This window comes from Rhinatrema bivittatum, chromosome 2, assembly GCF_901001135.1.
Source record: "Rhinatrema bivittatum chromosome 2, aRhiBiv1.1, whole genome shotgun sequence".
Taxonomy (NCBI): domain Eukaryota; kingdom Metazoa; phylum Chordata; class Amphibia; order Gymnophiona; family Rhinatrematidae; genus Rhinatrema; species Rhinatrema bivittatum.
The window spans coordinates 231,016,460-231,033,303 of NC_042616.1; the positions used below are offsets into that span (position 1 = coordinate 231,016,460).

Consider the following 16,844-nt stretch of genomic DNA (forward strand, 5'->3'; position numbering starts at 1 on the left):
GCAGGGGTGTAAGGTGCCATCTTTCTTTCCTACGAAAAAGAAGCCTGCACCAGCAGGAGATTTTGAGGGTCTAATGAATCCCTACTGCAGGTTCTCTTGTATGTAGGTGGACATGGCTTGAGTCTCAGCTACTGAAAGAAGGTAAACTCTTCCTCTGGGAGGTTCTGAATTAGGCTTCAGATTTATGGTGCAGTCAAATACTAGGGATGTAAATCGGGCTTCGGACGATTGAAAATATCGTCGATATTTTCAAAATCGTCAGAAATCGGGGGCTCCCCTGAAATGATAGGAAAACCCCACAATATTGTTCATGGGGGTTCTCTTATCGTTTTGGGGGAGGACGGGAAAAATGGCTTACAAAAATAACCCTAAACCCACCCCGACCCTTTAAAATTAATCCCTTTGCTTCCCCCACCCTCCCGACCCCCCCAAAACATATTTTACAGGTACCTGGTGGTCCAGTGGGGGTCCCGGGAGTGATCTCCCGCTCCCGGGCCGTTGGCTGCCACTAATCAAAATGGCACTGATGGCGCTTTGCCCTTACCATGTGACAGGGTATCCGTGCCATTGGCTGGCCCCTGTCACATGGAGGGAGAACTGGATGGCCGGCACCATCTTTAAAAATGGCATGGGCCATCCAGTGCTCCTACCATATGGGCAACCGTCGCCTGTATGACATAGTGAGGGCAAAGGTAGCGCCGGCGCCATTTTGAAGATTGTCAATACGGCCCGCGTGCAGGAGGTCGCTCCTGGACCCCCGCTGGACTTTTGGCAAGTCTTGTGGGGGTCAGGAGGCCCCCCCCAAGCTGGCCAAAAGTCCCTGGGGGTCCAGCGGGGGTCCAGGGGCGATCTCCAGCAGGCGTGACGTCGGGAGCCAGGAAACAAAATGGCGCCGGCGCTACCTTTGCCCTGTCACATGATAAGGGCAAAGGGCCACCGGCGCCATTTCTCAATGCAGCCGTGGCCAGAGAGAGAGAGGGAGATCACGTCGGGAACCCCCAATGGACCCCAGGTAATTTAAAACATTTTGGGGGGGTTCGGGAGGGTGGGGGATTTCTTTTAAAGGTTCGGGGTGGGTTTTAGGGTTTTTTTGGTGTGCCTGTTTTCCCGCCCTCCCCCGATTTACGATTTTTAACGATTTTTTAAAACAAAAAAACACGACGATAAGATTTCCCTCCCCCCCAGCCAAAATCGATCGTTAAGACGATCGATCACCCGATTCACACCTCTAATGGCTTAGCTATTGGTGTGGTAGAAATCCATAGATGTTCAACTAAGTGCTTCAAGATAAAATTACCTCCAGCTCCGGAGTCAATGAGAGCGAGGGTCTGAAATTCAAGACCTCCGCAGAGCAGAGATACTGGTAAGGATAATGGAGGAGTAGGAGAGGTGAGGCCCAGAAGTCCTCCTGCAGATCCTAGGCCCGGACAATTTCCCGGACAGATGGGGCAGGTTTGGACGGCGTGGCCTGATTGGCCACACTACATGCATAACCCCATGAGTTTGCGAAAACGTCTCTCCTTGGAAGTTAAATGGCTTCAGCCTAGTTGCATAAGCTCTTCCTCTTCTAAGGGAGCAGACAGCAGGCTGGAGGCAATAGGCACAGGTTTAGGACGGTTAGCCCCCAAAGTAGACTTTTGTGGACTCTTAGCCTCCTGAATTCGATCTCGGATACGGCGGTCAGTTCCATCAGGGACTCAAGGGTATCAGGCAAATCACGAGCCACTAATTCGCCCTTTAAGTGAGAGTTGAGGCCCTCCATAAATATGGCACATAGACATCCAGTGTCCCAATGTAGTTAGGATGCTAAAGTCTTGAATTCGATCGCAAAGTCTGTGAGCGGCTTATTACCTTGCTGGAGATTGAGCAAAGCAGATCCAGTGACAGTCTGGCGAACTGGGTCATTAAAGGCAGACTTGAAAAGTTTTAGAAATCCTGGTAGATCATTCAGGATAGGATCTTCACGTTCCCATAATGGTGAAGTTCAAGCCAAGGCTCATCTTTCTAGAAAAGATAGGATGTAGGTGGTCTTGGAAGCTTCTGTGGGAAAGAGGGTAGGCTGTAATGCAAAATGCATGCTGCATTGACTAACAAACCCTCTATATAACTTGGCTTCACCCATAAAGCGGGTAGGTGTGGATAAGGGTACAGTGATCTTGAGGGTCACCACTGGAGACAGCAATTCTTTCACGGGAGTTGCTGAAGAATTCAGTTGAGCATGCAACTAATTGAAGACAGTAGCTAGGCTCTCCAAAGACTTTTGTTGTTCTGTGATCCGCTGGGCTAGGCCAGGAATGGCCTGCAAGGCCATGAGCTGAGCCGAGTCCATGGAGTTAGCAATCTGTTGTGTTTGTGGCATTGTACAGAAGATCCTGAAATAAAGAGAGAGACCCTCGAGGAGCGGTTGTCAAGTTAGTAGAAACCCCAAAGGGTAGTTGGAAGCGAGAGGCCCCCAAGGAGTGGGTGCCTAGAACTAGGGGTGTGCATTCGTATTGACCGCATATGAAAAACGCTACGCATATTTTTTTTTTTACTTAAAAAAGTGATGAGACATAAACGATCGGATTTCCAACATATCCAACATAGCTATGTTGGATATGTTGGAAATCGCGATTGTTGATCCAAAATTAAAAGTTAAACCCCTCACCTTCCTTAATCCCCCCCCAAAGACTTACCAGAACTCCCTGAACTAGCGAGGAGTGAGGACGCCATTTCTGCAATCCTCTGCGAGGAGCATGTGACGTCGGCGCCACGTCGAGTGACGCGGCGTCACGTGATTCCCCGCGGGGTCGCGCCGGAACAGCCCGTTCGGCCCAAAAGGAACTTTTGGCCAGCTTGGGGGGGCCTCCTGACCCCCCCAAGCTGGCCAAAAGTTCCTTTTGGGCCGAACGAGGATCCCGGAAGCGACCCCGCGGGGAATCACGTGACGTCGGCGCCACGTCGAGTGACGCGGCGTCACGTGATTCCCCGCGGGGTCGCGCCGGAACAGCCCGTTCGGCCCAAAAGGAACTTTTGGCCAGCTTGGGGGGGCCTCCTGACCCCCCCAAGCTGGCCAAAAGTTCCTTTTGGGCCGAACGAGGATCCCGGAAGCGACCCCGCGGGGAATCACGTGACGTCGGCGCCACGTCGATTGACGCGGCGTCACGTGATTCCCCGCGGGGTCACGCCGGAACAGCCCATTCGGCCCAAAAGGAACTTTTGGCCAGCTTGGGGGGGGGTCTCCCCCCCAAGCTGGCCAAAAGTTCCTTTGTTATTATTTATCTATTTTTTAATCCTCTCTACTTTACCCCATCTTTGTTTGATATTATGAAGGATAGGATAACCAGATATTGCACCAAACAACTGGAAAATTTGGAAAACTATTCAGTTTGCCCCATGATTATTCTATTTATTTATATTCCACTTTTTGGCACTTCAACGAGGATTACACTCAGATACTGCTTTGAGATGTTAAAAAAGTTTTTTCTTGACATTTAAAAATCCCTAAGGGTTTATTATCTTCTGTTTCTAAGACATGCTAAGTATCAGATCTTGAGAAAGTAACAACTTTAGAGATAAGATCCAATTACCATCTGAAAGTTTTGACCTAACTGGGTTTTTGGAGAAGTCACAATCAGAGGTTTTGGATAGGGCAACCTTAATAACTATCTTTGCATAAGAAGCTGATACACCATTGGGTTCCCTGATGTGGTCAGAAAATAATCACCATAAAAGGAAGTTGTTTTTGACTGAAAAATAAAGAGTTATTGCCATAGGAGCCAGTTTTTGTTGAAGTTTCAGTGCAAATGTGCAATCAAATTAGAAGGGAAAAATGTACAGTATTTTCTTTGACCCCATACAATTTTCTATTCTGCTTTTTGCACTTTTCACAGCACTTCAAACTGGATTACATTCAGGTACTGTAGGTATTTCCCTATCCCCAGAGGGCTTACAATCTAAGGGGATCATTTATCAAAGTGCTATATGGTGTTTTTGCATGCAAAAAATGCCTTTAACACATGCAAAAGCACCATAATGTTTGGTGTGATGCAAAGGGGAGGGTATTGGGTGGGAATTTTGGACAAGTGGGCTCACAGTTTAGTGAAGCTGTATTGCATGGCTTTAATGTGAATTTTAACGACACCTTTTTCATTTGCGTAAAGCTGTATGAAAGGGCTTTATTGTGGTGTCATGCCATTTTAAGCTCCTGGAGAGCCAGCCAAGCTATCAGGGCCCTCCTGGGGGAGAGGGAGAAAGGGAGAGAGAGATAACCTAGCCATAATACCCTCACACTAGATAGGTATTTATATCTCTATGTGAGGCCCATCTAGGTGAGGTTTAGGTATTAGTGTAGGGGTTGGGGACCACTTTGACATTCAGAGTGAGACGTATGAACAGAACAGTATACTCTTATGAAGATTTGATGTCCTTCGGAGTGAGGAAACTCACACAAAGATGAGATTTGCAACCTCTACACTACTACCTTGGGGGGGTCTCCTGACCCCCCCCCCAAGCTGGCCAAAAGTTCCTTTTGGGCCGAACGAGGATCCCGGAAGCGACCCCGCGGGGAATCACGTGACGCCGCGTCACTCCGACGTGACGCTGACGTCACGTGCTACTTGCAAAGTTGGTCAGAAATGGCGTCCTGACCCCACTGGACCACCAGGGAGTTGTGGTAAGTCTTGGGGGGGGGGGGGGGATTAAGGAGGGTGAGGGGTTTAAATTTTTATTTGCACATATGGACATATACCCAACTCATTGAATTCTGTTTATGTCCATATTGAGCGCAAATGGGACCCCCTTTGGACATATGGACATATGGACATAAACTTTTGCTCTGCACATCCCTACCTAGAACTTCATCAAGAGTGAGATTCCCCGGAGGGTAGCGAGGCATCTAAGCGAGCAGCTTAGAGCGGTCAGAGTACCCGGAGGTATTGACGTCATGCGGTGGGGACGCCCCCGAGGTTCCTGCCATGATGTGTACATAGGTGTTTCGGCACTTGGCACTGGAGGCAGCCATGTTGCCCAAGGAGGAGGAAAAGGGTAGAAAAGAGGTAATGCAGAGCGGTCGCAGCCGTCTGCGACAGACGGACACAACACCGGGTCCTCATCTGAGTCCTTCCAAGTTCCGGGTCCTTGTCTGAGTCCTTCCAGGTTCCAGGTCCTCATCTGAGTCCTTCCAAGTTCCAAGTCTTCATCTTGTTCCTGCTCTCAGCCTCTGTCTGGCCTCGCACACTCATCGTTCCCAAGCGGCGGGTCCGAAAGGGCTTTTGATTGGCCAGAGGGCTACTCCTGAGACCAGCATTGTGTTGCTGGGTCTCCTTGGTGCACATAGGTCCAGCAGAGGGCTGATCCTGCTTGGTGCCTGTTCCAAATTGTTTGCTTTATTTCCAGTCCTGCTTTGTTCCTGCTCCGCCTTTGCTTGCATGTGCTCACCTCCCATGGTGTGGCTTGGGCTCCTCTCTGAGTTGTGCCATGGTTCAGGGGCTCACGCTCTCCCATGAGCTAGTGGCCGCGCCCGTATCAGGACCTGTAGATCGTTGCCGCCACACACATACAGCTTGTTACTTTATAAAATATACAATTTCATAAAACAGTATGAAAAGAATAATGTTACTTTTCAAAATCTAATTTATTTCCATATAATGAATTTCAATGCATTTTGCCAGAGGCTTTATGAATAAATTGAAATAATTACTGTATTAAAAATATGCACTTGATAAATACTCTAAGTGGGAATTTTGTCTAGAGTCAGATAAGATTTGATTTGAAAGTTGTTGGTAGGATATGTATAATATGCAACACTTGTATTCACTAGCAGTAATATTTCTTATGTCAAGGAAATCATGGAATTTGTCTATTAGGAACCTTAGCAGGCAAAAATGTTCCTAAAATAATATAATCCCTGGGCATCTTAATTTTCTGTTTTGCCATGTGCCTCTCAATCATTAAAGAAATTGAATTAACAATTATCTGGAGTCTAAGATGAAGCCAGGCAGCTTCCCACAGCATTTTTCAGTTTTTCTAACTCTTCTTGTTTGACTTATCACTGATCATGCCACAAAGTAAGTATTAATTGAAAGGCTCATAAAAGTAGAGAATAAAAAGAGATCATGAAATATCAACTCCAAGAATCCAAGATTTAAAAATTATTTTTAAAGCTTTGCGAGATTGACTTTTTTTCCCATGAAAGCAAGCAAAAAAATTCTTGCATGCTGCACATTGCAGTTTTGCAATGACTAGAAGGAAATGCTGCTTTAATTCAATGTAAAATAATTACAATATAAGTCACTCATTAAGGAGAAAATAGAATGAACTCTCAGGCTTTAAAAAAGATACACATTGAAATAAATGTAAAAAGATTGCTTTTGATTAAACCTGCAAAACACCAGACCCTTGGTTCTGGACACAAATGAGCAAAAATGTCAGTTCAGTTTGTTTACAGTAATAAAGAGAATCTTATACAGTATTTTTAAGTAGTGCTATTAAATGCAAATTTTATAATTTGTGTTGAATAATTGCTATATGGCTCCATGTCTAAACAAGAGTCTATGTCCTTTCAGTATTGAGTTGTATAGCATATTGAATCTGCCTACTATTATATTTTAGCATTATAGTAGTGGTTCCTTTATACAACAACCAGTTTGGAAATTAAATAGATGTTCTCTTATGCTACAGTAGAATTCAGGGATATGAATCAGTATTATAATATAAGAAATACAATACTGGGTCAGACTAAAGGTTCATTAAGCAATCCAGGTTACAATTACATAGTAGGATCCCAAAGAATAGGTCCAATCCTTCTTCCTCATAATCAGGTATAAGCAGTGGTTTCAAGTCTACATGACTAATTAGAATATGTATTTGTTTGAAATATTTGGGTTCAATGGAATGAATGAGGCCATTTTTGTTTCATTCCTCATCCCCCAAAAATAATGAAAAATTTCAATTACATTTATTTTCATTTTCCATTAGAACTATGGGCCAAATTGAACTGTAGCTGCAAGCTTGCTTTTTCTTTCTGTTCAAGGTAACTTAGCAATCAACCCGCAATGTTACAGTGATTGGTCTGACTGAAGCCTATCCTACATGGCACTTGCATGGATTATCATGGATTTCATCACTAGAAACAGTATCCACAAAGTACAGAAAAGATTTCCAAAATGTTTAAAAAATGATTAGATACATGGCAAAGACTATTGCCTTTTCAAAAGTATTACCTGTTCATGGAAAGGGAAAGAAAAGATTATGCCTGGCTCGAAACCTGGTGTAAAGAAAGTGGTTTTGGATACATTGGAGTCTGGGCCGTGTACAGAGAAATAAAAGATTATATGGTAAGGATGGTTTACATTTGTCTATTTTCAATATTATGAAACCCACTACCTCCTTATTTAATATGAAATTTTACTGTCATGGTCACCTATAATATTTTAGAAAAATGTTTTAATATGTTACAAAAATGTTTAAAGTGAAACGTGGTGGTTTCTTATGGTATCTGAGCGGGGACCATCCAGGTTACCCCATCATTTGTATAATCATAAACATACCACCCCCACCTTTTGTGTAATTTCAATCATACCCATACAGTAAAATTTACTGTTTCTATATCAAATGTCTCTCAATTATTTATTTTATTTATAACGTGTCATAAATGATGTCCCAATGTTCAAATCACCACCATTGTGTAAATACTTAGCTGAAAGTTTTGCCATGTATATCGATGTTTCCTCTCCAATACTCGTTTGGGATGTTTTAATCAACCCGACTTGTACAAGTTTCAAATGACATTCTTCTTCTGGGCTTACCTTCTCAGTGACACCCGAAGTTCATGAAATGTTAACATTCAGTTCTTTTCAATCTAACTTAGCTGCAATGAGCCTCCTCGCCAGCATCCTAATGGCGGGGAGTAATGGGGGTTACCAGTATCACAATTTTTTCGCTTATGGCGAATTTGTTCAACGATGGCAGAATTTGAAAGTCAGGCGGTCTTATTAAGTCAAAGATTCCTGACTAAAGGATATCCCAAAAAAGCTATTAGACATGGGTTTCATATTATTGAAAATTTTAAGTTAAACCCATACTAGTGATCTTATATTTCTTGGTTTGTTACATTTGTCTATGGCAGGAAAGAGGATGCTAAGTGAAAAATTCTGATCATACATTATGAGGCATTTAAACTAGGAAGCAGAGGTGGCAGGAGATGGACAGTGAATTTGGCATGTTATCCCCAAGCAAAGCAGGAACAGGGAAGAGAAAGTAGCAAAATCTTTCAGTTCAGAAAAGCAGCTGGAAAGCTATGACTACAAATGCTCATAATCTGGGCAAAAAATCCCAGTCCTGCAGGTCTTAATGGTGGAGGCGGACTTGGACATTGTTACTGTTATGGAGACATGGTTCACTGAGTCTCATGATTGGGATATGGCCATCTTGGGCTATAACTTATTAAGAAAGGACAGAAAAGGAGGAGGAGTAGCTCTTTATGTCAAAAACAACATCCAAGCAACTGAATTGCTAGGAATGTGGGATCAAGAAGAAAAATTATGGACTATTCTAAAATTAGAAGATTGTGCACCATTTTTACTGGTGTGATCTACAGGCTACCGACTCAAATAGAAGAACCAGACAGAAAACGTATCAAAGACATCCAAAAGGTGGGAAAGAAGGGTGTTGTGTTCTTGGAGATTTTAATCTGCCTGATATGGATTGGAGTATCTCTTCTGTGGAATATATAAGAAGTAGAAAGATGATAATGGATGCCCTTCAAGGGCTCTGCTCAAACAAATGGTAATAGAACCCAGGAAGGGGTGGGGGGGAGGTGATACGTGATCTAGTGTACACTAATGGTGATAATGTCTCTAAAGTTTGTGTAGAGGCTCACTTGAGAGTCAGGGATTATCAGACGGTATGACTTTGCGAATAGGATACAGAGGTCACATGAAGATCCCAAAAAAGGGAACACAGGGAAGAATATCTGTTAAAACTGAGAGAAATGAAGAAAAAAATAAAGAAAAAAAGTCAAGTGGAAGAAAGGATTGTCAAAGAGGTAAAGTGAGGTGACAAAACATTTTCCCGATATATGAGAGAAATACGGTAGGCCAGAAGTGGTATAGTAAAAGTGAAAGAAGACGAGGAGCAATATGTGAAGAGAAACGAAGATATGGCAAAAATATTAAACAAATACTTCAGTTCGGTGTTGACTAAAGAAGACTCTGGAGAAGGACCGTTGCTGGTTGACAAGACCATAGATAGGGATGGGATAGATGCATGAAACTCCATTTATAGAAGAGAACGTGTGGGAGGACCTAGGCAAACTAAAAGTAGTCAATGAGGGAGCTCAGAGATATGCTGGTGGGTCCGCTGAAGGACCTATTCAATAGATCCCTGGAAGCAGGACTAATAATGCAGGATTGGAGAAGAGTGTTGGTGGTCCTGCTTCACAAGAGTGGTAGCAGAGAGGAGGCTGGAAAATACAGGCTAGTTAGCTTTACCTTGATGGTGGGAAAATTAATAAAGGCACTGCTGAATGAAAGGATAGTGAACTGTCTGCTATCCGGTGGGTTGATGGATCCAAAGCAGCATGGATTCACTAGGGAAAGGTCCTGTCAGACACATCTAATTGATTTTTTTGATTGTGTGACTAAAAAATTGGATCAATGAAGCACACTCAATGTGATCTACTTTGATTTCAGCAAAACTTTTGATATGGTCCAGCACAGGAGGCTTATAAATAAAATGAGAAGCTTGGGAGTGAGTGCCAAGGTGGTGGCATGGATTACAAACTGGTTTACTGATAGGAGACAGTATGTAATGGTAAATGGAGCCTACTCTGAAGAGAGAACAGTGTTAAGTGGAGTTCAAAGGGCTCTATGTTGGGACTGGTTCTGTTCAATATCTTTGTGAATAACATTGCAAAAGGGATAAAAGGTAAAATTTGTCCATTGGTGGAAGAAACTAAAATCTGCAACCAAGTGGACACACCTGAAGGAGTAGAGAGAATGAAAAGTGACCCCCAATATATAAAAAGGGCTCCAGAAGTGATCCAGGAAATTATAGACTAGTGAGCCTGACTTCAGTGCCAGGAAAAATAGTGGAAACTATTCTAAAGATCAAAATTACAGAGCATATAGAAATACATGGTTTAATGGAACACAGCATGGATTTACCCAAGAGAAGTATTGCCTAACAAATCTGCTTTATGTTTTTGAAGGGGGTTAATAAAGATGTGGATAAAGGTGAACCATAGATGCAGTGTATGTGGATTTTCAGAAGGTGTTTGACAAAGTCCCATATGAGAGGCTTCTAAGAAAACTAAATAATGATGGGATAGGAGGCAATGTCCTTTTGTGAATTTAAAACCGGTCAAAAGACAGGAAACAGAGAGTAGGATTAAATGGTCAATTTTCTCAGTGAAAAGGGTAAACAGTGGAGTGCCTCAGGGTTATGTACTTGGACTGGTGATTTTCAATATATTTATAAATAATCTAGAAAGGAACACGACGAGTGAGGTAATCAAATGTGCAGATGATACAAACTTATTCAGAGTATTTTATTTATTTATTTATTTATTTCTTTTGTATACCGACATTCGATCGAGATATCACATCGGTTTCCAGATAACTAAAGGAATAGGGTGGTAACAGCCCTATTTTACATTATAACATGGTATTAAATAGATATAAGAATATTTTACATTATAACATGGTAATAAATATAACAAGAATATTTTACATTATAACATGGTAATAAATATAACAAGTTGTAACAGAACTAACAGGATTGTGATAAATTGAAGGAGGATCTTGTGAGACTGTAAGACTGAGAATCCAAATTGCAGATGAAATTTCATGTGGACAAATGCAAGGGAAATATAGGGAAATGCATATAGGTAAATGTAACCCATACTGTAGTTACACAGTGTTAGGTTCCATATTAGGAGTTACCACCCAGGAAAAAATCTAGGCTTCATAGTGGATAATACCTTGAAATCGTCATAAGAACATAAGAAATTGCCATGCTGGGTCAGACTAGGGATGTGAATCGTTTTTCAACGATTAAAATTATCGTCCGATAATGTTTATATCGTCTTAAATCGTTATAGAACACGATACAATAGAAATTCTAACGATTTATCGTTAAAAATCGTTAAATCGTGTTAGTGCGCACTAACTCCCCGTTAGTGCGCACTAACTCGATTTAGTGCGCACTAACTGAAAATGATACAAATAAACACTTTCCAGGTCACTGAAGGTCAGTTAGGAATGAATATGTGTTCCTATTGGCTGGCTGCCCTCTTATCTATTGATGTTACCAAGGTTACCACTGAGGTGATGGTTGGGGGGATGGGAAATGGAACTGGAAACTAACGAACACCAACAGAAAATGAAACAAAGTGTTCACACTTCCCAGGTCAGTAAAGGTCACTTAGGAATGAATATGTATGTATGTATTCCTATTGGCTGGCTGTGCTCTTATCTATTGATGTTACCAAGGCTAATACTGAGGTAATGGTTGGGGGGATGTGAAATGGAAACAGTTGGAAGCTTGACAAAAAAAGTAATGTAATGATCAGCACTCACGTGACTAGAACTTGTTTGTTTATTATTTTTGTTAGCAGGCACCTGAAATGCTAGTGCATGTTGAATTTGCCAATCACTGTGCATTTTAGAAAGGTGGTCCTGGCTGGAACTGTACACAGTTCAAATATATGTAATTGATTGTTGGCAAGTGTATTTTTAAGTAGCCACACTGGCACAAGTATGTTTACTTTTCCTCCTACTTAACTCACTAGCTCAGCTTTGTAAGAAGGGCTTCTCTGCTTGTGTGTTGTTTTTGTTTGGTGTGAGGAGAGCAGAAACATCAGATCTTTATTCAATCTACTACAGTCATCTCTTACAGTGCCCTATCCCTATTAATACCAGGAGTGTTGTGATCTTCCTGCACACAGTGCCCTAACCCTGATACCAGTCTGAGACAGCTCCCTCCCTGCATTACTAGTGAGAGGCTGGCTTCACAGACAGGGGGGAGCTGCCTGACCCTCACTCCTGACTTCCCCCATGTCCCAGCTAGTGAATGGTGTGTGGGTGAGGGGGGGGGGAGGATGGTGAAGTCTGAGACAGCTCCCTCCCTGCATTACTAGTGAGAGGCTGGCTTCACAGACAGGGGGGAGCTGCCTGACCCTCACTCCTGACTTCCCCCATGTCCCAGCTAGTGAATGGTGTGTGGGTGAGGGGGGGGGGGGGAGGATGGTGAAGTCTGAGACAGCTCCCTCCCTGCATTACTAGTGAGAGGCTGGCTTCACAGACAGGGGGGAGCTGCCTGACCCTCACTCCTCCGGGGTATTGTGATCTTCCTGCACACAGTGCCCTATCCCTGATACCAGGGGTGTTGTGATCTTCCTGCATGCAGTGCCCTATCCCTATTAATACCAGGAGTGTTGTGATCTTCCTGCATGCAGTGCCCTATCCCTGATACCGGGATGTGTGCAAGAAGATCACAACACCCCCGGTATCAGGAATAGGGCACTGTGTGCAGGAAGATCACAACACCCCCAGTATCAGGAATAGGGCACTGTGTGCAGGAAGATCACAACACCCCTGGTATTAGGGATAGGGCACTGTGTGCAGGAAGATCACAACACTCCTGGTATTAATAGGGATAGGGCACTGTGTGCAGGAAGATCACAATACCCCTGGTATCAGGGTTAGGGCACAAGTTCTAGTCACATTGACTGATCACATTACTTGTTTTGTCAAGCTACCAACTGTTTCCATTTCCCATCCCCCATATACTGTCAGTAGGAAACTTGGTAACATGAATAAATAAGAGGGCAGCCAATAGGAATACATATTCATTCCTAAACTGACCTTAACTGACCTGAAAAGTGTCAAATTGTATCATTTTCAGTTAGTGCGCACTAACTCCCAGTTAGTGCGCACTAATCGGAAAAAACGATTTTTAACGATTTTTTAACTAAAAAATCGTGCCTAAGACGATTTTCTTGCCCTGCCACACGATTTCTATCGTTAAGACGATATGGAAAACGATTCACATCCCTAGGTCAGACCATGGGTCCATAAAGCCCAGCATCCTGATGTCTACCTACAAGTTTCATTACATTCATTAGAAAACTCCAATTTTGGAGTCCAAAATAGACAGTATTGTTTCTCTTATTAACTTTAATGGAAAATGAATAGCCAAATAAACATTTTTTTTGTCTGAAATGAACCAAAATAATGTAGATGAACTATAAAATGAAAAAAATGGACATAAATGAAAATTTTGCCTCCGCATGATTACAGATGTTGTCAGAAATGTGCTCCTAAATGCTTAAAAACCACCACTGGTATCTCTTGTCACAGTGGGATGCTGAGAGCAGAGCCCAAGTGCAAGCCTGTCTGGATCTGAGCATCAGATAGTAGTGGCTTTTACATGGCATACCTGATCAGGTTTGAAGGCAAAACCAGTGTGCCATTGCACATTGGTTGGGAAACACTGCCTTAAGAGTAAAGACCTTCATTTTTCACTTTTTATTTTATTTTTCACAGGAATTTATTAGTGTTTATTTTAATGAACAAAACAGGCAGAATAATTGGTGTAGAAATTTTTTTTTTTCCCACAGATTTTCTCCCCGTTTTTACCTGGATTCATCAAGCCTTGATGGTTTTTCATGGGGGGGGAGGGGGGTTCTAATATCATGGGGGGGGGTTGTGTCTTGATAGTGGGTCCCTCCTCCGCAAAAATATTGTGGCTGTATCACTGCATTGTTTTGTCCTGCGGCAAAACATTGTGAGGCAAAACAATGTGGCATCATATTATTAAGTACGATGTCAGCCCCAAAGCATGAGACCACCATTGTCTTAAAGGGCTGACATATGGTAAAATAAAAAAATTACTTAAATTTTTAAAAAGAGTGCAGGGATCAAACCTGAAACTCCTTCTCATCCCGAGGCCTCCATTCAAGGCGGCCACAAAAACCAAAGCAAAAAAATGTTCATACATATGCGCACAATGACAGAGCCCCTCCCAACCCAATCAAAATACTAAAAAAACCCAAAACAGGTATAATGCTATTCCTTCCGTAAAAATCTAAGCTGACAGCTTCCCCCAGGTTCCCCTACCTCCCCAAACCCCAATTAAAAAAAAAAAACCAAGTCCAAAAATGTGTTGGTTTCAAGTAGGTATCCCCCCTGGCCCCACTCACGCCCTTCAGATGTCCTTCCCGTACCTCATTACCTTGAAAATAAGAAAGTGTGTACTTAGATGGGCCCAGTGCATCCCCTAGTCCTGGGTCTGCTTGATGCCATTTTCCATAATGTTACTGACCTGACCTTGCCCCAGTCACATGACAAAGGTTCCTACTTAAAGGATATACATTTTTAGATCTAGACAATTTCACTGAAAGTACCATTTAGGCTGCATTTGTGAATTAGCTTATAGTTATGATTATTATTATTTTTAATGAATTTTATTTTCTATAATTATTTTTATTTAATATTGTCTTCTTTTTTTCTTTTTCTGCAGAATGTTTTTGTAGATAAACCAGCATTTCCGGAATACAAAGTTTCAGATGCAAAAAAGTCAAAGTTCATAATTTTGCATTTTAGCACTTTTAAAGCTGGCTGGGACTGGCTCATTTTACTGGCAACGTTTTATGTTGCAGTGACTGTACCTTATAATGTTTCCTTTATTGGCAACGATGACCTATCCACCACCCGAAGCACAACTGTCAGCGATATTTCTGTGGAAATTCTTTTTATCATAGGTAAGGCAAAATATTTTGCTTCTTTCTTCAGAATATTGAAACGTGTTCCACTTCACAGGATGACTTTGGATGGGCTGGATACGTTGCTATGCTTATCTTATGTCAATTCTAGCTCTGATTTTATCACAAAGTATAATTTAAAATTAAAATTTAATAATATCAAAGGCATCAAATAGATACAGATAGATATAAATGCTCTCTAAGTCCTGTAAATGTTCAGGATGATAAAAAACATTTATAATTTTGAACATCTGTGGAACTTATTGAAAAAATACATTTCCTAGCGTATACACAGAATGGACTCAGGACCAGTGCCAGCAGATGGAGACGGAGCAAGCTGACGTCACAGTATATATACTCCTGCAGTGACCCCAGTCTGCCAGTATTAGCCATCTCCAGTAGATGGTGGATGTGCATCTCCCTATGGGGATTGCTGTGAATGTTGAAAGGAGAATTTTATATTGAGAAATGAAAGCCCCGCTCTCCTGCAGTGATACCTAAAGGTCCCTCCCCCAGTTGAGAATTCCTGAAGTGATTTCTGTGGTCCCTCAGAGGTGTGCCTTGATCCAGTAGCCGGTTCCCAGCATGGACATAGCTGCTTGTATAGCTGCAAAGAAACAGGTGCAGAAGGCAAGCGCAGCGGTGATGGTAGATGCTCTCTCCCCCTCACCCAGAGACCATCTCTGTACTCAGCCAATAAGTGCTGAGCTCCAGTAAGTTTTATTTAAAAAAAACAGAACTTTTATCTACAGATACAATTAGGGGGTTTTTAGACCTTCCTTCGGTCTCTGTGCTCAATGCGCCGTCCCGATGTTGTTCCCACTCCTGTTGGAGTTGGAAGGAACTGGGCAGTCTGGTGGGTTGAGCGGCCCAGGTGGGCTAGGCCCCAATGTAGGCTTTTCTCAGCACTTCGCGTGTTAGGCCACGGTGGCATTATTGCATGCCCATGTGCATGCCTTACTGCCCTCTACAGGACGTCGTTGTATGCAGTGCATTGGCTCTGCACACGTGTTATGCGCAACAAGCTAGGCACGGCTTTTGCATGCATAACGTTTTTGACCGTGGTGGTACATTACAGCGGGGCACACTAGTAATGTGTGTGCCTTGCCGTGCTTTTTGCTGGGGTGCCTATAATTTGTGCGTGCAACTATTTTAAGTGTGAGCCGTTTGAACGCACAGTTACTGCTGCTCAAGGTGCCAGTAAACAAGAAGCCTAAGCACCTTTCTCTTTGTGTTACCTGTCATATTAGGGCTTCTCAGCCTCACCTGTCTTCCAACATGTGTCAGTGCTGTTCGGATGCTCAAGGAGAATTGTCTTCCTCAGATTTTGCTAAGCTTGGATCCTCTCATTCTGATGATGGTCTAGTTATGGTTTTGTTTTGACTGGTTTCTCCACAGGAGATGGCGGTTCAGATGGTGGTTCTGAGCTTGGTCTGAATCCAGCTTCTTTTTCTTGCATGGAGGTTTTTCAAGGTTTACAAGCCTTTGTTCAGATGCAGTCCTCCACTTTGCCCACTTTGTCAGGTGAGACCCTCAGCTGGTAGCCCCTCCCTCTTTCAATCCTACAGTTAAGCGCCATGGCATGCCTTAATTCACCATGGGTATCCCTGGTGGGAACCCAGATGGCACAGATGAGGAGGTGGATTCTGATTCCTTGCAAGATGGTAAAATTCCTCCTGGTTTGGAACTGTATCGAACCATGTTATGGTTCTTTCATAGAGCTAAACTACCGGGCCTGACATTGAAAATGCTGGGAGTGCCTGGGATGGATTCTGTGTCAGAGCTGAAGAAGAATCCCATTTTGGTCTCCTTGTGTAAAGTCTCTTGCTTTTTTCCTGTTATGGATGCCATTCAAGAATTGATTGATCTTGAATGGGAAGTCCCGGAGGCAAATTTCAAAGAGGGTCTGGCATTGGAAAGCTGTATCCAGTTGTGAGAGCATTTGCATTTTCCCAAAGTGAATGTGCTTATCTGCACCATATCTAAACAGATGACTATCCACGTGGAGGGAGGAGTGGCCTTGAAGGATGTGCATAATAGGCGGATAGAATATATCCTTAAGCAGGCCTTTGACGCAGTGGCGATGATCTTGCAGATTGCT

At 42.9% G+C, this 16,844-nt stretch overlaps 1 protein-coding gene across 1 annotated transcript in view; it reads left to right on the forward strand.

The window, feature by feature from the left end:
- The window catches only part of KCNH8 (potassium voltage-gated channel subfamily H member 8), a 988,350-nt gene that overhangs the window by 400,666 nt on the left and 570,840 nt on the right, over nt 1-16,844 (forward strand). The window contains exon 5 of the mRNA XM_029589277.1: nt 14,503-14,743. Coding sequence (XP_029445137.1) covers nt 14,503-14,743 — 241 coding nt within the window. The remainder of the gene's footprint in view (nt 1-14,502; nt 14,744-16,844) is intronic.